At 61.4% G+C, this 17,556-nt stretch overlaps 1 protein-coding gene across 1 annotated transcript; it reads right to left on the reverse strand.

Annotated features, from left to right (window-relative positions):
* Positions 1–238: 238 nt before the first annotated feature.
* CCDC92B (coiled-coil domain containing 92B) lies at positions 239–16,694 on the reverse strand. Its single transcript, XM_086475376.1, has 4 exons — positions 16,650–16,694; positions 9,921–10,074; positions 5,120–5,167; positions 239–906 (listed from the first exon to the last, which is right to left on the reverse strand). The coding sequence occupies exons 1-4, from the start codon at positions 16,692–16,694 to the stop codon at positions 239–241; spliced, it is 915 nt and encodes a 304-aa protein (XP_086331502.1).
* Between the last annotated feature and the right edge of the window lie 862 nt (positions 16,695–17,556).

Below are 17,556 nucleotides of genomic sequence, written 5' to 3' on the forward strand. Positions count from 1 at the left end.
CCCTCCACAGACCCTGTGCTGGTTTGCCCGCCTGCCCCACGGCACCCCCGGCTCAGACCCTTCGGACGAGGGGGATCCACCCTGGCTGCCTGCGGGCAGGAGGTGTGAGCAGGGCATCCGCTTTCCACTGCCCCTTCCCCTCCGAGGGGACGGGGAAAGCAACCTCAGCCGGCGCCCACCCCGGTGCCGCTGGGCTCAGGCCTTCCCGGCCGGTCGGGCCATGCTGCCCCCTCGACGCCTACTCCCGGGCCCGGGGGGCACCGTGGGGGCCGGACCCCTGCCTCTTGCCGGGCTCGCTCTTGGACGACCTGGCCCTGGCCACCGGCTCCTGCGGGGGCTGCCGGGGGGCCCTCTGCACCCGGGGGGCTGCAGCGGCGCCGGCCGTGCCGTGGGCCTGGGCGGGGGGCTCCGTCGGCGGGCGCTGCGGGGCGTGCGGCCGCGCCGTGTAGAGGAAGAGGGCCGGGTCGGGCATGGCATCGTGCTCCTCTTGTGCAGGGTCCCTGGGGCGAGGGGCATCCCCGGGTGGGCGCCGGGCGTGCGCCCTGTGGCCACGGCGCCGGGGCCTGCCCTCGGCCGGGGGGCCGGCGGGGGGCTGCTCGGGGGGCGGCCGCCCACCCGCCCGGGGGCCCGGCAGCCGCTGGGCAGTGGCGTGGAGCTGCAGGGAGAGGTAGGCGGCCGCCTCCGTCTGCTTCTGCAGCTCGGTGTCGAGGATGGTGACGCGGTGGCTCCGCCGCTTCAGCTCCTCCAGGAACCGGCGCTCCTTGTTGCGGAGGCTGGACCGCAGCGCGGCCACCAGCGTCTCCTTGTGCTGCAGCTCCTTGCGCAGCTCCAGGTTGTCCTTCTCCTTCTCCTGCAGCTGGGCCTCCATCGCCCGGCACTTCTCCTCCAGCTCCCGGTCCAGGACATCTGTGGGGGCAAGGCACGGAGAGGCGTCAGGGGAGGCAGCGGGGGCTCAGCCCGGCATGATGGCCTCAGCCCAGCGCTCCCGGCGGGTCCCCGCATGCTCCCAACGTGGCTGGGAGGGCACGTGGACGTGGCTGCTGGCCACTCCACGGTGCCGGCACATCCCAGCAAGTGCCACCGAGGCTGCTCAGGAGTTTTCGGAGCCAGGGCTCCAAACCTCCCCAAGAGCTGCCCGAGCACAGGCTCCCCGCCAGCACAGGCGGCCTTTCCCCTCGCACCGCAGGCAGGCGCGGGAACCGTGTCAGCCCCGAGCGGCGGTGCTGCGGGCACGGTGCGACGTGTAACACCCCGGCGCGGGGGTGAAGGCAAAGGCAGTCTCAGCAGAGGACACCGTTGCCATGGAACCTGCCGCCTCTGCCTCGCTGCAGCCTTGTGCTGCAGTTTTAAGATTTCCCTAGGTAACTAGTTTTTCCCCCTAAAAGCGACTTTGAGCGTGTGCAGAGGGCATGGGGGAGCATCTGGGCTGCGAGAGAAAAGGAAACAGCGGCAGTGAAACTATCAGCCCAACTTAGGAGGGGTTGTTGACCTCAAGCCTCCCAAAACTCCACAGCCTGATTAGTGAGGATGACGCTGCTAATCCAGGATTACGGAGGAGCCTGGCTGTGCTCAGCAGGGGAGGAACCTGCACCCCAGGAGGGAGGAGAGGGCTCAGGGGAAGCCTGGCCAGGCAGCCAGCCCTCCCTGCCTGCCGTGTGCTCACCACGCCGTCACCTCTGGTTTCTAACGCTTGACCTGTTCATCCTTCTGCTCCTGCCAGCAGCCGACTGCCAGCCACGGGGCATGGACAGGACTTGTTAAAGCAGAGCCACTGCATCAAACGGCAGTTCCCCACGGCTCCCACCGCCCTCCTAGCCCTTCCCACACCACGGCGGGTGACAGATGCCCTCCCTGCCCCAACCCTTCTGAGTCACAGCACAGGCACCCAAAAGAATGTGACTTCACGCGGGGCCCTGCGCGCTGCTCCTGCGCACCCGGCACTGCTCTGGCCAGGGAGATAACACTGCCTGAAGGTTTGCAGCGATAGGACGAGGGGCAATGGTTTTAAGCTAGAGAAGGGTAGATTTAGGTTGGACATTAGGAAAAAGTTGTTTAATACGAGGGTGGCGGACCACTGGAACAGGTTGCCCAGAGAGGCAGTGGAAGCCCCATCCTGGAGACATTCAAGGTCAGGCTTGATGGGGCTCTGAGCAACCTGACCCAGTGAGAGATGTCCCTGCTCACTGCAGGGGGGTTGGACTAGATGGCCTTTAGAGGTCCCTTCCAACCCAATACATTCTGTGATTCTGTGATAACACCTGCCTGACATCCATCCCACCATCCATCCCTCCATCCCACTTGCCAGCCGTCCTTCCTCCATCCCGCCCGCCGTGGTGGCATCAAGAGATGGCGTTGGTTAAACACCTGTAGAGCCATTTCGGTAACAGAACTTTGCATTTCCCCGATCCCTTCTGCCTAACAACCTTGGTAGGCTGAAGGAGGTGAGGGATGGAGGGGAAGGGTTGCAGCCACAGTGATTCATTTCGCGGTGTTTGGGGGCCAGGGGCCGCCGGGGAGGGGGCATGTCCCACTCGCGGGTGCGAGATGGCATCTGGAGCAGCCGGCGTGTGAAGGGCCGAGCCCAGCGGGCAGTGGGAGGCCGGGCGGTGCAGCTGCGCCGTGAGCCCGGCACAGGGGCACAGGGGGGCCAGACCGCCCTGGTGCACCCTCCCTGCCCGCAGCCGGACACCTGCACCCAGCCCTTGGTGGGGCGCAGGGAGGGGAGCGAACGCTCCCCGCCGAGGCTGGCACCCGCCTGCGCTCTCCCCTGCCTGCCCAGGCCTGCTCCCATTGTCTGCAATAATCTGCTTTTTATGATACGATTTGCAACCGCTTTATAGCCTCAGCTCCTAAGTGTCTTCTGCAGAGGAAAAATGCTTTATAATGAGATCTTAGGGGAGGCAGTTGCACGCGGTAATTATTACGAGTGGCATTTGAAGAGCAATCATTTGATGGCATCTTAATTTAGGTGGTTGCCCCATAAACGTGGCAAATGTGATCACGCTCTTCGTCAGATGTTAAACAGCTGAAGGATGGGCAGAGACCTGTGGGTGGGACTCGCCGCACATGATGGTCCGTGATGCACCGATGGCACCTGGGGGGGCTGGACGCCAGGCCCTCCTGCGAGCAGCGAGCCCACCCGCATGGGGAAGGGACCCCGGGCTCAGGGGGAGGAGGGAGGCGAGGTGGGAACGGGGGTCTGCTGGGCACTAGGATGGGCTGAGAGGGGCTGGGTGTGCACTGCCTGCTGTGCATCCCCCTCCTGGGGATGGCCTCGGGGCTGGGAGCACCAAATCCCACTGGAGCCAGCCACCGCACGGAGCGAGGGTGCTGCCAAGGGAGGAAAACCCTGACAGCCCAGTGAGAGCAGCCCCACGTCTGCCCTGGCACTGCCAGCCCCCGCTCCGAGGACAAAGCGCAGGCTGGGGCTCGGCGCCAGGGACTGTGCCCGGGCAGCGCCAGGGACAAGTTTCAGCTTCATCCTTGGGATGGAGGAGGAAGAGGAGCCAGGCTGCTCACAGAGCATCCTCTGCCGGCCGTGGGCACCCAGGCACCTCTGCCTGCCCCTGCCTGCCCCGCGTGCGGTTGGGGACCGGGATGCGTCACCTGGAGCTCTGCGGTGGCATTTGCTGGCCCCTGGGAGCAGCGTGGCAAGGGTGGTCTCAGCCTGTGGCACCTCGGGACAGAGGCAAGGCCAGGCAGGACAGAGCCCAAAGGGACACGCCAGGGACACCCACACGCACCCCCTCCCCTCTGGGCTGCGGACGGAGCTGGGCCATGGCCCCAGCCAGGCGGGCGGTGGGAGCCCTGGGGCACCGCAGCCCTGCTGGGAAGGGGATGGCAGCCGCCTGGGAAGGGTGGAGGAACTGGGCACATCCTTCGGGGGAGTACCCAGCTCCCACCTGTGGGCCCCACTGGCCAGAGTCCACCGCCCGGGGGGTTGCCCAACACGTCCTGCTCGGGTGCCAGGCCAGCCAGACTCTGCTCCGTGGGTCAGGGCTGCGGGAGCGGCTGCATCCCTCCAGATGAGGGGCTGGGGCAGAGGGATGCTCAGGAAGGAGGGGAGCAGCGCCCACCTGCATGCTGGAAGTGGGACCCCATGCCTGGGGTGTCTCTGCTCTGCCGGCGGGTCCATGTGCAGCCGGGCACAGCCCAGCCTGCGGCCAGGACCCCTGCCCGTCTGGGCACTCGTCGCTGGAGGAGAGGAGCCGAAATCGGGGCGCACTCAGCGCCAGCTCCCCGCTCCTGTGTCCCCTGGCACAGGATTTCATTTGAAAACCTGCCCTCGGCCAGCACCAAGAGACACCAGAGCCCTCTGCCATGCTGGTCTGGCAGGAGATGTCCTGCCTGTGGTGGCCTCCACAGGTTTCCAGTTACTCCCAGTCCCGTCTGCCTCTCCTGGGTGGATGAGGCGGCCTTTGGGCTGGAGAAGCGCTTTGTCCAGCCAGGCAGGGCTGCCTGTCCCAGCTCCAGGGCTGCCCTGGGAGGGGCTGCAGGACATGGGGCTGGGTGTTCCAAGGGGACAGTGTGTTGTGAAACGCCTTTTGGGCAGCTCTCTGCTGCTGGTCCCAGGGCTGGGATGGTGCCTGGAGCTTGCAGACATTTTTCATGCACCAAGACATTTCTCCCCCTTGTTTTGGAATGCCAAAGATTGTTTGGTGGACAAAACTGTTTCATGAACCAAGAGTGCTGGGAGATTTTCTGAATCAGTCTGGATTGCAATGGGTGAGCGGAGCTGGAGGGCGATCTGATAAAGTCCTTGTCGGCTTCCCCCTGGGGCTGAAGGGTTTGCAGGCTTTGAGTCCTGCCCTGGGCATCTCTGAGCTGCTCCAGAGATCTGGGTCTGCGTCAGGGCTCAGCAAAGCCCGCCGAGGGGTGCTGGCTTTCACATGCCAAGCCTTCCTAGGGGGCTGCCCAGGCATTGCCAACGAGCTGTGAGTGTGCACGCTGCCTTCCCAGCCACAGCCCTGCCCTCAGCCCGACTGTCCCCTGCAGACAAGGTCCATGTCCCCTCCCTGGGTTGCCCTGATGGGCCCCCTCCAGCCGCAGGCTCTTTGGGTGGCCCCCACACCCACACCCCTTATCTTATCTCATCTCGTGCACAAACCTCTGCTCTTACCTTGCTGGCGGGCTTCCAGCTCTTTTATTTCCAGGTCATGGGTGAGCTCTGGAAGAGAAATCAAACAGGGCTGAGCAGGAGCATCCCACCCTTCCCGTGCGCTCCCTGTGTCTCCCTCTGCTCCCTGCCGGGGCACTGGCCATCGCTGTGGCTGTGGCGCTGCCTGTGCCCAGCCCACGGTGTGAGTGCAGCCATCTCGGAGCACCAGCCACAGGCTGAGCCAAAACTAGACAATTCTGGCAATTTATACGTTTCTAAGCAGCCTTGGGATCTGGCATCTGCCACAGCATCTGCCCCTGCGATGTGGCCAAGGCAGCGTCTGCGGGTCCTGCCCCATGGCGGGGCAGGGGCTCCGTGTCTCCAGCAACGCCTTTTCTTTTGCTAAGAGAGCTGCTGAACCATTTTCGGTGCTTTAAATCAGGACAAAGAGCAGAGCAATGGACTGAAAATAGACCAAAGTGTAAGCTGCTACCCAAAGTATTTCATAATTTACTGCTTCCAGGCTGATCTCTGCCTCTGCACGTGACGCAAGCGGGACGGCCTCATCCCTGCACAATCTGCCCGCAGAAGGATGCTGCCCTGCTCCGGGGGCAATGCCTGCCTTCAGCATCCCCTCTCAGTCTGCCACCAAGAGCAGCCCGGGTGCTGCGGGCATCTCCCCAGGCAGAGAGGAGCTGACGTTTTTGGGATGCAGCCTCAGCCTCCCCAGCGCGGCTCCTCGGGGCTGCTGGATACAGACACCCCGCTGCAGGACATGGGCCACAGACCTTGGCCACCGGAACGTCCCTGCGACGGTCCCCTCTCCCGCTGCAGCGGGCCCAGGACAGGGCGGCGGTGCTGCGGGTCCGGGCTCTGGGCACGGGCAGCCACGGGCAGAGCTGCGCCGTGCCCACGCTGCACCCGGGAGCCGCAGCAGCAGCGAGGGCAGCGTCCTGCGGGGGTGAGCCCACAGCAAGGCTGCAGCCCCTGCCCGCCTGCTCGGCCCTGACATGCTGCCTGCTCGCTGCCTGCTCGCTGCCTGCACTCTGCCTAGCCCCGAGCTACGAGACCAGCTCACAAAGGGCAGCGAGGGAGGGAGCTCAGGGACTTTCTGGAGTTCACTTTACCCTGCATGCTTTTACAGACAATCTCTTTTGAATTAATTATGACAGCCCACCCAGCTCTGAGAGGAGGAGGACAGGGGCAGCCAGCAGCATTTGGTTGTTTGGGGGCTTTTTTTTTTCCCTGAAAATGAGTTCAAATGGTTAATCTTTGCCCTACATTTTTCTTTTAATCTGCTTTCATGTTGACTCTAATCCTCATCGCTGCCGTCCTTCTGAAACGAAATGCTTGGCTCAGGCTGCTCTGCCCGTCTGCCTTGGAAAACAAATCTGTAGTGAGAAGGCAGAAGTAACCGAGAACGTAATGCAGTTTCTGGAAAGCTTTCAGCGCTCCTGCCTGCCCCATTGGAAATCAATGGCAACTGTGTTATTTTTCTGAAGTTAAAATAATAGGTTTGGAGTCTGAGATTTGAAATGAAAACTAAAGCAGTTGGCCATTTCCAAAGGGTGGGTGCAGGGCTCAGCGATGGTGAGCAACCCTCTGTGCTGGAGCCACGGGGGCTGGTGGAAACCTGCCCCAGTACCATCCCCATGGGGAAAATCCAGGGGAGAGCACCCTGCAGGGCTCTCTGGAGCTCCCGGTCTCTGCAGGACAGATCCTGCTGCTCTGCACTTCCATATCCTCCCGTCAGCCGGCTCCCATCGGCTCTCCCGCTCGGCCCTGGTGCCTCCGGGTGTCCCCTGTGCCGGGCAGCGGATGGGCACTGCCGGGTGATGCGCTTCAACGTGCCTGGTGCAGGACATGGCTGAGGAGGGCTTGGTATTCCCTGCCGTGGGCTAGGACACACTGGTCTGTGTTCCCTGCCGTGGGCTGGGACACATGGTCCTGCCCCGCAGGAGCCCCCCAGCCCCAGCTGCCCAAAGGCCCGTCACCCTGTTGGAGACGGCTGTGTGCCCCTCGGGGGGGCTACAGGCTCGCAGGCAAGCTGAAATGCGTCTATTTAAGACATGGTTTCTCTCAACACATTGGGCTTCCCCCTTCGCTGCCTGGGTGGACCATCCTGGTGCCCCGATGTGTGAGGGTGCGGAGGGACCACCGGCACAGCCTGCCCGGCCAGCTTTGGTATCCGCCGCACTGATCCCGCCAAACTCTGCTCCGCTCCCGGCACCAGCCTCCCTCCATCGCTCTGCTAACACCACTGAGCAGGCTCAGGATCGCCACGAGGCTTGAGCTCATCTTCCAGTAAAAGGAGAAACAGAGGAGTCAGAGGAATCTACTGCTATTTCTGCTGTGTTTATACTTTGCAAATAAAACCGGAGTGGGAGGGAAGCCAACTCTCCTCTGTAAGGCGAGGCTCGTTCCAATAAATGAATCACAGCGCGGGGCTCTGGGCTGTGTTACCCTCCTGGAAAGCCTCCGACTGGGAACGCTGGGCTGCGGGGGCTTGCTGGGGCCGGCTCTGCCCTGGCCCCGTGGCGAGGGCTGCGGTACCTGCCCAAAGAAGCTGCCCCCTCCTCCTGCCAGGCTGCAGCGAAAGGCACAAGGCTGCCGGGTGTCGGGAGCTCATGGGGGCTGAGCACACAGAGGCTTGTCCCGCCTTGCTGCTGGCCCTTGCTGCTTGGTGGTGGATGCTCCCGGGATGCTGGGTGCAGCCAGCGGGAACTGCTTTGGGTCCAGAGGCAGCAAACCCGGGGATTTATTGACTTGACTAAGGTCCCTCCTGCTGCTGGATCCGAAGGCGCTGGCTTGCTGCCTGCTCCCCCGGGATTCCCTCACACACAGGCGGCTCGGCTCGCCCTCGGAGCAGACGCTCCCTCCCTCGGCGGGGGCTCTGGCACATGGAAACTGCCACTGCTGCCGCGGCTGAGGCGAACGGAGCTTCTCGGGGCTGAGTAGGTGGCAGGTGAGAAACAGAGCTCGGCAGGAGGGTGGGCATCCCTGACGGTGACACCTCGGGGGGACCGTGCGAAAGTCTAAGGTCTGAACCAGCAGCTCCAGGGCAGCAGCTACCGACCCCACTTCCCACCAGATAACGGCAGTCAAACCGTCACCAAAGGCACCTTACACCCAACCAGGGGCTTTGCCCCCGTCGCTCCTCACAGAAAGGCACTGCAGAATCACACACCTCGCAGATGAGGATGTGACTTGTCCAGTCAGGCACTGCTGTCGTTTGGTGGCACTGGGAAGAGATCGCTGAGAACCAACTGTGCAACGAGGTCATTTCTGCCCCTGGGCACTCAGAACCCCCCAGCTTGATTTAGGCACGAGAACTCCGCTGTCTCGCCTGTCTGGAGAGGCTGTAGTTGAAGCCATTAGAACAATGAAACAGAACAGCAAAAGGTCGGAAAGGATGGGGAAAACCAGACAATTTCACCAATGCAGACATGTCATTGTTGCCCAGGAATCAGGGAAGATGAGAGGCTGGAAGACAAGGAGTAATTAGCTATGGCTGAATTATTGATGAGAGCGATGGCACAAGTTGGAATGAGCTTCGGTGGCAGGCAGGAGGTCGGAGAGCGTCGCTCTTGCAAGGCCGGCTGAAGGGGAGGGTGACATTGCCGCAGCGGGGCCGTGGGTGGGGGGTGGCAGCCGTGCACCCCCCAGCCGGGGCAGGTCCCCGAGCCCTGTGCCAGGCTTGTGGCTGCGCTTCCCAGGGACTGGAGACGGGCAGACCCCGGCCAGCTGCTGCAGGGGCTGCCATGACCCTGGGGAGCTGTTTGCACCCTACCCGAGAGGCCAGGCTCCTGGTGACAGCCCCCGATCTCGGGCAAGGCTGGGAGCAGCCTGGGGTGGGGGAATAGATGTGCTGACGCTGCCGGCGTCGGTGCTTAATCAGCACCGCAGCGGTAGAGCACGGCAAGGGGTCACCAACACCGGCCCTAGTGCTGGGCTGCTCTGGGCTGGGCTGGCAGAAAGGGAATGGATTTCACCTCTCTGTGTGCAAGAGAATAGAGAGTAACAAAATATAAACCAGAAAACCACTTTTCCTCCTGTTCTGAAAGTGGCCTTGTCGTGGTTTCATACAGCCCTGTTATCCACAGCGTCCAACCCTCTTCTTTCCCCTAGTCCTGTGAGAAATGATGAACTGCTTTTACATTCTCATAATCAAAATACCTTTGTGGGCACAGATCACAGGAGGAAAAGGCAGAACCATCTGGCTGGCTAAGGCTGGCTAAGGCTGAGTTTTTCCCTTTCCTTGCACCATGAATCCCTCGGGGTAGCAAGTGCTGCAGCCAAACTACTGCAAGGTGCAGGAACAGGCAGCCAGGGAGGGTGCTGAGCTACTGGGGCTAATCCTCGTTCAGAAGTGTGCCCTGAGCACGGTGTGAAAACAAAGGGAGAGGGTTTAATGACGGATTATCAACACAGCCTCCTGTCTTATCACCTGCCTGGCCAGCAGGTGCCCAGAATAAAAATCGCTCCGGTTCTTCGGTGTTGTAACTGGAGGAAGCTGCTGGCACCCGTTCGCAGAGAAGCGATTGCAAAGGCTTTGACCCACACCAGCGTGGTCCAGGGAGGGGCTGGTGGCACCCAGGCCAGGGGTGCAAGCAGGAGGCTGAAGGGGATGGGGATCCCCTGATCACACATGGAGCAGGATCCCCTGCGGCTTGGTGCTCGCCTCCTCCTCATCCTGCCAAACGCCAGCACAAGCTCCCATGTGGGACCGGCCCTGGGCCCCGGGGTGCCAGCAGGAGCTTTCCTGCCCAACGTGCTCCGTGGGCATGCAGCTCCCACCAGCCACGGCCACCCCAACGCTCACCTGAGCAGTGCTTCTGCAAGCGGAGGATCTCCAGGTGCAGGTCGTGGAGCAGCTCCATCTGCTCCTTCTTCAGGAAAGCGATGTGCCGCTGCACACTCTGGATCTGGTGCTCCAGGGACACGGTCTCCATCGCTACCAAATTCACGGTCCAGGCCTGCGGGGAGCGGAGATGGCTCGTGATCAGACACGCAGCAGCACACGGGGCCGGCGAGCCCCATCCCTGGAGCCCTTGCGAGGGGCAGAGCCCGCTGGGTCTAAGGTGGGGTGACTGCTCTGATCTCCCCTTTCCATGGAGACGTGGCAGGGGGCGAAGCAGCCCCGCTCAGCAGATCCCCCAGGAAATGGCCCCCAAGCCAACCCACCGCCCCAGCGCCTCCCGGGGCCGGCTCCCGTCCTGCCTGCGCTCGGCCTGGGAGGCTCAGAGACTGCGTGAGCGGAAAATGCTGCTGCACGGACCCCGGCATCGGAACGGCTTGTTCCTGTTTTGAATTTGGCCCTAGGAAATGTTTATCACTGCGCAGGATTGCATCTGGGACAGGATTGCTCCCCGCAGTCCCCAGGTGGGAGTTGCACCAGAGACGAATTTGGCTCTCACTTGACAAGCCACATATTACGAAGCAGTAACTGCAGCGAGCGATCTAACACATGAAAAATACAATATGCTCCGTCTAACCTGATCAGTGTTACATGGCGACGAGAGTCATGTTGTCTTCCAGAAGAAGAAACATCTTCCCTGGTAATTCGCCTGGCAGACAAGAGCTGCTGTCAGTCCTGCGCCGGGCACCTCAGCCCGCGTTGGGGGTCCATCAGCACGTGTTAATTAATGGCTTCAGCAAAGAGGCGCGCGCGAGCTGCCTACCTGTGCCGCTGCACCGTGGAGATAAAAATAAACCCCTGAAAGAGCCCTTAATCCTGGGAAATACCATTTCATACGGATGTGGAATCCATCCTTACTCCCCACACCCGGCCCAGGAGGAGGGGAAGCTACAGCAAACCGAGGTGACAGTGGGGAGACATTGTGCCAGCAAGCCTGAGGGACGGCGTGCACTGTCCTGTCCCTGGGAAGCTGCTTCCATTCCCTCCTTCCTCCGTGTCTGACTTCAGTTTTCTTTCTACAGAAACTTCAGAGCTAAGCGAGCGCTTTGGCTCATATTTACGGCGCGCCCAGCTCGGTAATGTGGCGCGTTTTGAGATAGTTCCTGCAACCAAAATCGAATCAAACTGCATTTCAGCTCGATGCCACCGAGAGCGATCTTGGCAGTGCCCTGAGTTCAAAGCTTTGTTCTCCCCAAAGCCTCCCCAGATTTGTGAAATCCTTAAAGTCAGGTCCCTGTGTTCCTACCACCCCGTGAAAGGGGGGGATGCAGTGAGGCTGCAGAACTAACAGGTTCGGGGTGTTTCCCGCTGTGCCCCGCTCCTGCGGCATCGCCCCAGCCCGCTCTCACCGGCCACGGTCCCTGGCACCTGCGTGACCCTTCCCGTGGGCGACTCGGCAGCTCTGCTGACGCAGCCTGTGTAGCCACAGCCGCCGTGGGATCCGTGGGAGACGTCAGCCCCTGTGGACAGGCGCCCGCCGCGGGGGCGAGAGGGTGGGGGACGCCCTGCGTCTGGGCAGAAGGGGCCGTGGCACAGCACGGCGCTGCCTTCACGCCGCCCCTCGCCCAGGCTGACCCTCCACTTCTGTTCCGGCTCTGCCCCGGGCTCAGTCCCTCCCTCCCGGGGTATAACCCCCCGCCAGGGACTGGTGCTGCTCTGCCTCCTGGGGTGCTGCATGGGGGCAGCGCTGCTTCCTGCACCCCCTGCAAGCCCAGCAGCCAGCCTGGCTTCCAGGGGGCATTTCTGGGTTGCGATGCCCCCGGGGCAGGCCAGTGCCGCGGGGCTGGGGAGCTCTGGTGCTGCCGTTCCTCCCCTGCAGCCCGTGTGGGGTGTGCTGGGAGGGGGCCGGGTGGGCACCGGCTTGCGATGCTGGTGGTGCACAGGCAGGGCAGTTCGAGGCAGCTGCAGACCCTAACTGGCATGTAAATAAGTAGAAATAATAGAAATTGTGTTCTCCTGTCGTTGCTCCCGCTTGAGGGGGTCAGACCAAGCTGTGCAAGGGGGCTGGGGGCTGGCCTGGCTGTCCCCCTCGGAGGGCTGGCTTGGGGCTCCTGCTGTGGGCTCTGCAGCCTGGGGGTGCGTCTGCCTGCGGGGGCTCTGCATAAAGCCTAAAATAAGAGTATAGGGTAACGGGAACCGGCTTTGGCATGCATCCTGGATTGTCACTGGGGTTTTTTCATGTCCCAGGGAGCCATTTCTAGAGGCAAAATAATGAAATTTTGAGTTTTAGGATGGCTCTGCTGCTCAGGGAATGAAATGCTCCAAACATTCACCCCATGAATGTGACGGGAAATCATGAAAAAGGCTGGTGTGGCACATAACAGCAACAGATACAAAGGTCCTGCTTCTCATTTAAGGCGCTTATTGTGAGAGGTATGATTTATACCGGCTTAAAGCTTCCCTGTGGAACAATGTCATGTAAGTGAAAACAGCCCTGGCTCAGCCTGCTTAGTCCTGCCTGGCTGAAGGGAAGGTGTGCATCTCTGTGCAAGGAAACCACGGGCATTGCCAGGAACCCTAGGGATTTGCAGTCCCTCAATGTTGGGCATTTTAAAATGGAACCAGGAGGAAAAAAAATTTAAAAAAATCTAGCTCTAGGCTTAACCTCCTAATATGTCTTATTCTTCTGAGTGGCAAAATGATGATTTTTAAGCCTTGTAAGTCACCTAGGCTTTCCTGATGGCACCGTAATGAATAGACAAGAGAGCTGGCATTTGTTCTTTGTACTGCGAGAGCTGGCAGTGACGGGGACTCGTTAAAGGTGTGGTGGGGGTGCCAGTGCAACAGTTAGGGAAGTTACTGGGCATCTGCTGTAGGCCAGGAATACAAATCATACTACGGCATATACCCTCCTGCCAGCCCTGTCTGCGGGGGGCTTCGAAAGCGCGATGTGCTGGGCTTTGGAGCAGCTTCTTGATGGGAGCTGTGGCACCTCATCTTGAGAAGCGTCAGAAAGTAGGTTGGACGAAGCCCGGGGGATATGTAGTGCTATTTTCAAGCACTTTGTTCTGTCTAGTTGAAATGTCTTTAGTAGAAATGGCTGCAAATTTTCCATTGAACTTTCCCTCCTCCTTTTTTAAGTAGAAAATTACCCTTTTTTACCAATGAAAATGTTTTCCTTTAAAAATAAATAGTTGCTAGATATCAAGCTGTAAAGAAAGTAAAAGAAAAAAACCCCTGGAATTGAGATCTGTTTGCTGACTCTGATTTGGAAGATGAAAAATCCTGCATAGTTCACCTGGCAGGAGGGGAGTCTGTTTCCAAAGTTGCTACGGGAAATCCTGAGCAGGATTGGATCAGCTTTGCCTGTCCAACGTGACTTTCCCCTTTTCCCTTGAGAAACAGCTCTCAGCTTGTGGCAGGAACGTCAGAGGTACCACGCCTGGGGGAGAGTGCCTCGTTTTGTCCACGCTCGAAACCCCCATCAGCACTAAGGACACGGGGCAGGCAGGGGCAGGAGCTGCCTTCACAGGCAAAGGAGGACATCGCTGGTGACGGTGGCGCTGCTGCCTGGCACGGGGAGATCTCTCCTGGGGCTCCTGTGCCCCTTGCAACGGGAGCCTGGGGGGGCCGCGGGCGGTGACCTGAGGCTGCTGCTGCTTCCCCACCCCACGGCCCTCACGGGCGAAGGGAGGAACGTGCCGTTCCACTCGGCAGCCGTTAGACAGCTCGGTGTCACAGGTAATGATGCAAGAGCCAAGAGCTATTAACGAAGCTGCAATTTAGTCGTGAGGCTTCAACAGCATCTGGAAGCCGTTGGAGCATCTCTAATGCTACCAGGAGGCAGCAGATGAACCCTCGCCCCGCCGAGGCTGCGTCCACCCGTTAACCCGGAGGGTTTCAGAACCAAACTCTCAACAACTGGTACCTTCCCTCCGCTGCTTCTGAAGCCAAGTGGAGATTGCAACAGCATTTTGAGGCTTTAGTTTGATGCGTGCCTTTGGTCATTTCACACAGCACAATCACTCGGGAGGTGCTGGGAGTTAACAGGGAGTAGCTGCTGCTGCTGGCTGACTTCACAGCGCTCTGCAGGGCCACGGCACCTCCTGGCTGGCAACGCCAAAGCTCCCCATGTCGAGGGCTTCAAAGCACCCGGCAGGCGCTGATGACTGTATTTCTGTGCGGTGAAGCAAGGTGGGAACCTTCAGCCTGCGTCAGACACGAGAGCCAAAGCACAGCAACTAGGGCTGTCACTCCTAGGGGTGCTAAGAAGCACCAGCCCCTCTATGCCCGACCTTGCGAGCATGGCTCCCAAAAGCATGGTTGTACGGAGCAAGGAGGGATGGGGTTGGAAGTGGTCCTGCTCAGATCCCTGCCTCGCTGCTGTCGCTGCTGCTTTTCTTTTCCAGACTAGGTCTGACTTGGCAAAGCAACTGGTGGTGGAAGCCTTCATGGTGACCGTGCTGCCCTCTGTGGCTTTGAGGAGTTACGTCTGAGGTTACAAGTCTAGAAAACAGCGTCATTCATAATAAAAGCCAAGGGTAAGTGATAGTCCTCTTTAGCTTGAAGGACGCCCTGTGCCCTTGTGCTGCCGGCAGTTGTATAGACACACGCACAGGGCTGGCAAGGAGGCAGCCAGCAGCTGAACAGTGATTTTTGCCCCCACTCAAAGGTGACACTGACACTCTGAGCTGGCCCCTTCCCCCTGCAGAGCTGTCTCTGGTTTTAGAGACTGGACATCCAAGGGGCTTTGCTTCATCACCGAGAGCTTTCCAGGAACAAGCTTCCCTTGCTGAACATCCAAGATTTTAAGGACAGGGCTCCCAGGCCTCTCCCTGGATTTGCAGGACAGCCCTCAGCGGGGCATTTGGGACCAGATCTTTAGCTTTAAAAATGCACTGTTAATATCTAAACCCTCAACTGCAAATTTACTCAGGGAGGCTGTGACAGCTTAGTGGGTAAAGTGCCAGGCAAGCTAGAGGAGGTTTCTGGGCTGCTGAGCACAAGCAGTTCATGGGAGGCCGTGTGAGTGCAACTCACAAGCCCAACATGGGGAGATTCACCAGGGACAGGTGAAGATGCTCCAGAACGAGCCCTGGAGAGCTGCTCCCTGCAGCGAAAGCCTCCCTGCTATGCTCAGCCCCCAGCCCGCCCTGCCCCTGCCCGGTCCCTCGGCAGGGGCTCCCCAAGCCCAGGCCACGGTCTGGTGCCTGGCCATGGCACCGGTGTGGGGTGCAGAGGCTCTGGTCTCGGCCCCCTTCAATTCCTCATGCTGGGTGATCGTGGGCACGGTCTCAACCGCTGAGCCTTCCTGTGGGTCTGCCCCCCCCCCCCCCCCCAATCACATTTTTTCCCCTCACTCCTTATCTTTTTCCCGTGAGACTACAGCCTTTGGGACGAGGCATGTCGGCAGTCCTGATCTCAGCTGGGTGTTTCCAAGTGCAACCAGAACATCTCAGTGAGATTTGCAATTTCATCTCAATTTACCAGAATTCTTATTTCGCAAAACCAAATGACTGAAGCTGCTGCTCGAAGAAGCTACAATGACCGGTTTAGTTGTAAGTCTACTGATGATGCATTTGAAAGGCAGGTATGGTACTGCATATGTATGTGTACATACACATACCCCAGCGTGAACACCGTCACACCAAGATCCAGCCCTTACCCGTGTAATCATTTTTCTCCCATAAATGGCAAATTAACTCGGAGTCAGAGGGCACAAACAAGGTTTGCAGGAACAGGTCGATAATTTATCCCGCTATGGTTGCCAGCAACCCCCTCTCCATCGCATTAAAACATACGCAGGAACAGACACTGATACATATTAGAAATCCATACTGCTTAGTATTTATGATCTCAAAGAGTACGAATACACTTTGCAACAACACCACGAAGCAGGCATGCCTTTAAATGTACGGAAAATAAGGCAGCAGGAAGCTCAGAAACTTGCAGAAGGTCACAGAGGTAGTGGCAATGCCGGGAATAGAAACCAGAGGTGAAACCCTGGCCTTGGGAGAGTCAGCGGGAAACCTTCCCTGATCTCAGCAGAGGCAGAATTACTCTCGGGCTCCTCTTTGCTATTCGTTATCCATCAGTATCTATCTAAAGATGAAATCAATAAAAAGGTTGACCATAAATTATTGTGTTTTCCCGCAATTCTCCGAACACAACTGCCTGCCTAACGGGCACAGCCGAAGCCTGTCATGTGGTTGCAGATGCTGGAGCAAGGCCGCGTTCCTCCTGCGGGCTCCGGGGGAATGAACCGGGGATTCGGCGCTCTCGGGAGCAGAACTTGGCCCGCCACCAGCGCTCTGACTCCATCATCCTCCCAGGCGGGTGATCCCCGCCGTGCCACCCCGCACTTCGGGAGTCTCGGAGCGATGCTCCCCGGCCCCCACCGGAGACCCTCCGCAGGCGCCGAGCCCCGCGGCTGCCCCCGGCACCGCTCCCCGCCGCCGCAGCGCGACCGCCCCGCGGGGAGACACAACTTCTCCAACAGGCACAGGAGGGGCCGCGGCCAACTTCTGGGGGGAGGGTCCCCCTCAAAGCGCAGCGCAACCCTCCCCTCCCCGGGCCGCCCCCGGCTCGCTCCGCCGCCCCGCCCGGCCCCGCCGCCCCCCGGCCCCTCGCGCCCGCAGCCAGCCCCGCGCCGCCGCCCGCCGCTCCCGGCCCCGCCGAGCCCCGGTCCCTTACCTGGGGGGAACGGCGGGGCCCCGCGGGGCGCCCGCTGGGCGTCATGGGCGGGGGGCGGCGGCGGGGCCGGGGCCGGGGCCGGGGCCGCGCCGGGCTCCCGCGCTGCCCGCGCTGCCTGCGGCGGCCCCGCCTCGCCCGGCCCGGCCCGGCCCCGCCGCCCGCCGGCAGCCGCGCCGTAAACAGGCGGCAACGTGACCGGAACTGGGGAGCTCCGCCGGGGCGAGGCGCGGGCGGGCGGGCGGGGAGCGGGGCCGCGCCGTCAGCCGCCGCCGGGCGGGCGCCAGCGGGGAGTGGCGGGGTCCCGGGGGACCGAGCCTAGCGCCGGGGACGTCCCCCCCACAGCCAGGACGGGGCTCCGCTGACCACGGGGGGAGCCGCGCTGGGGCCAGGGCTGCGCTCCCCGGGGACTCCCCCGCCAGGCCGGGCCGCGCTCCCCGGGGACACGCCTCCAGGACCGGGCCCCATTCCCCGGGGACCCCCCGCTAGGCCGGGACTGTGATCCCCAGGGACCCCCCTCCAGGCCGGGGCTGGGCTCCCCAGGGACCCCCCACCAGGCCGGGCCTCGTTCCCCAGGGACCCCCCACCCGGTCCGGGCCCCGCTCCCCGGCGACCCCCGGTGCGGCCGGGGCTGCGTTCCCGCTGTCCCGCCGCTGTCCGCGGTGCTGAAGCCGCCCGGGCGCAGCTGCCGCCCGCGGGTCCCGCCGCCGCCGCCCCCAGCCCGGCCCCGAGGCGCGGGAGCCGCCGGGCAGCGGGGGCGCAGCCGGGGAAGCCGGGGGCGGGGGGGGGGGCGCTGGGGGAGCAGCAGCGTCCGTGTTCCTGCGGGGTTTTTAGGGCTCAAGGGTGGAACGGCGGTGAGCGGCGGGGTGGCACCCGCTGCAGCGAGGAAACCGGTGGGAAGAGTGAGTCA

The sequence above is a fragment of the Leptosomus discolor genome, chromosome 18 (assembly GCF_034619465.1).
Source record: "Leptosomus discolor isolate bLepDis1 chromosome 18, bLepDis1.hap2, whole genome shotgun sequence".
NCBI classification, from domain to species: domain Eukaryota; kingdom Metazoa; phylum Chordata; class Aves; order Leptosomiformes; family Leptosomidae; genus Leptosomus; species Leptosomus discolor.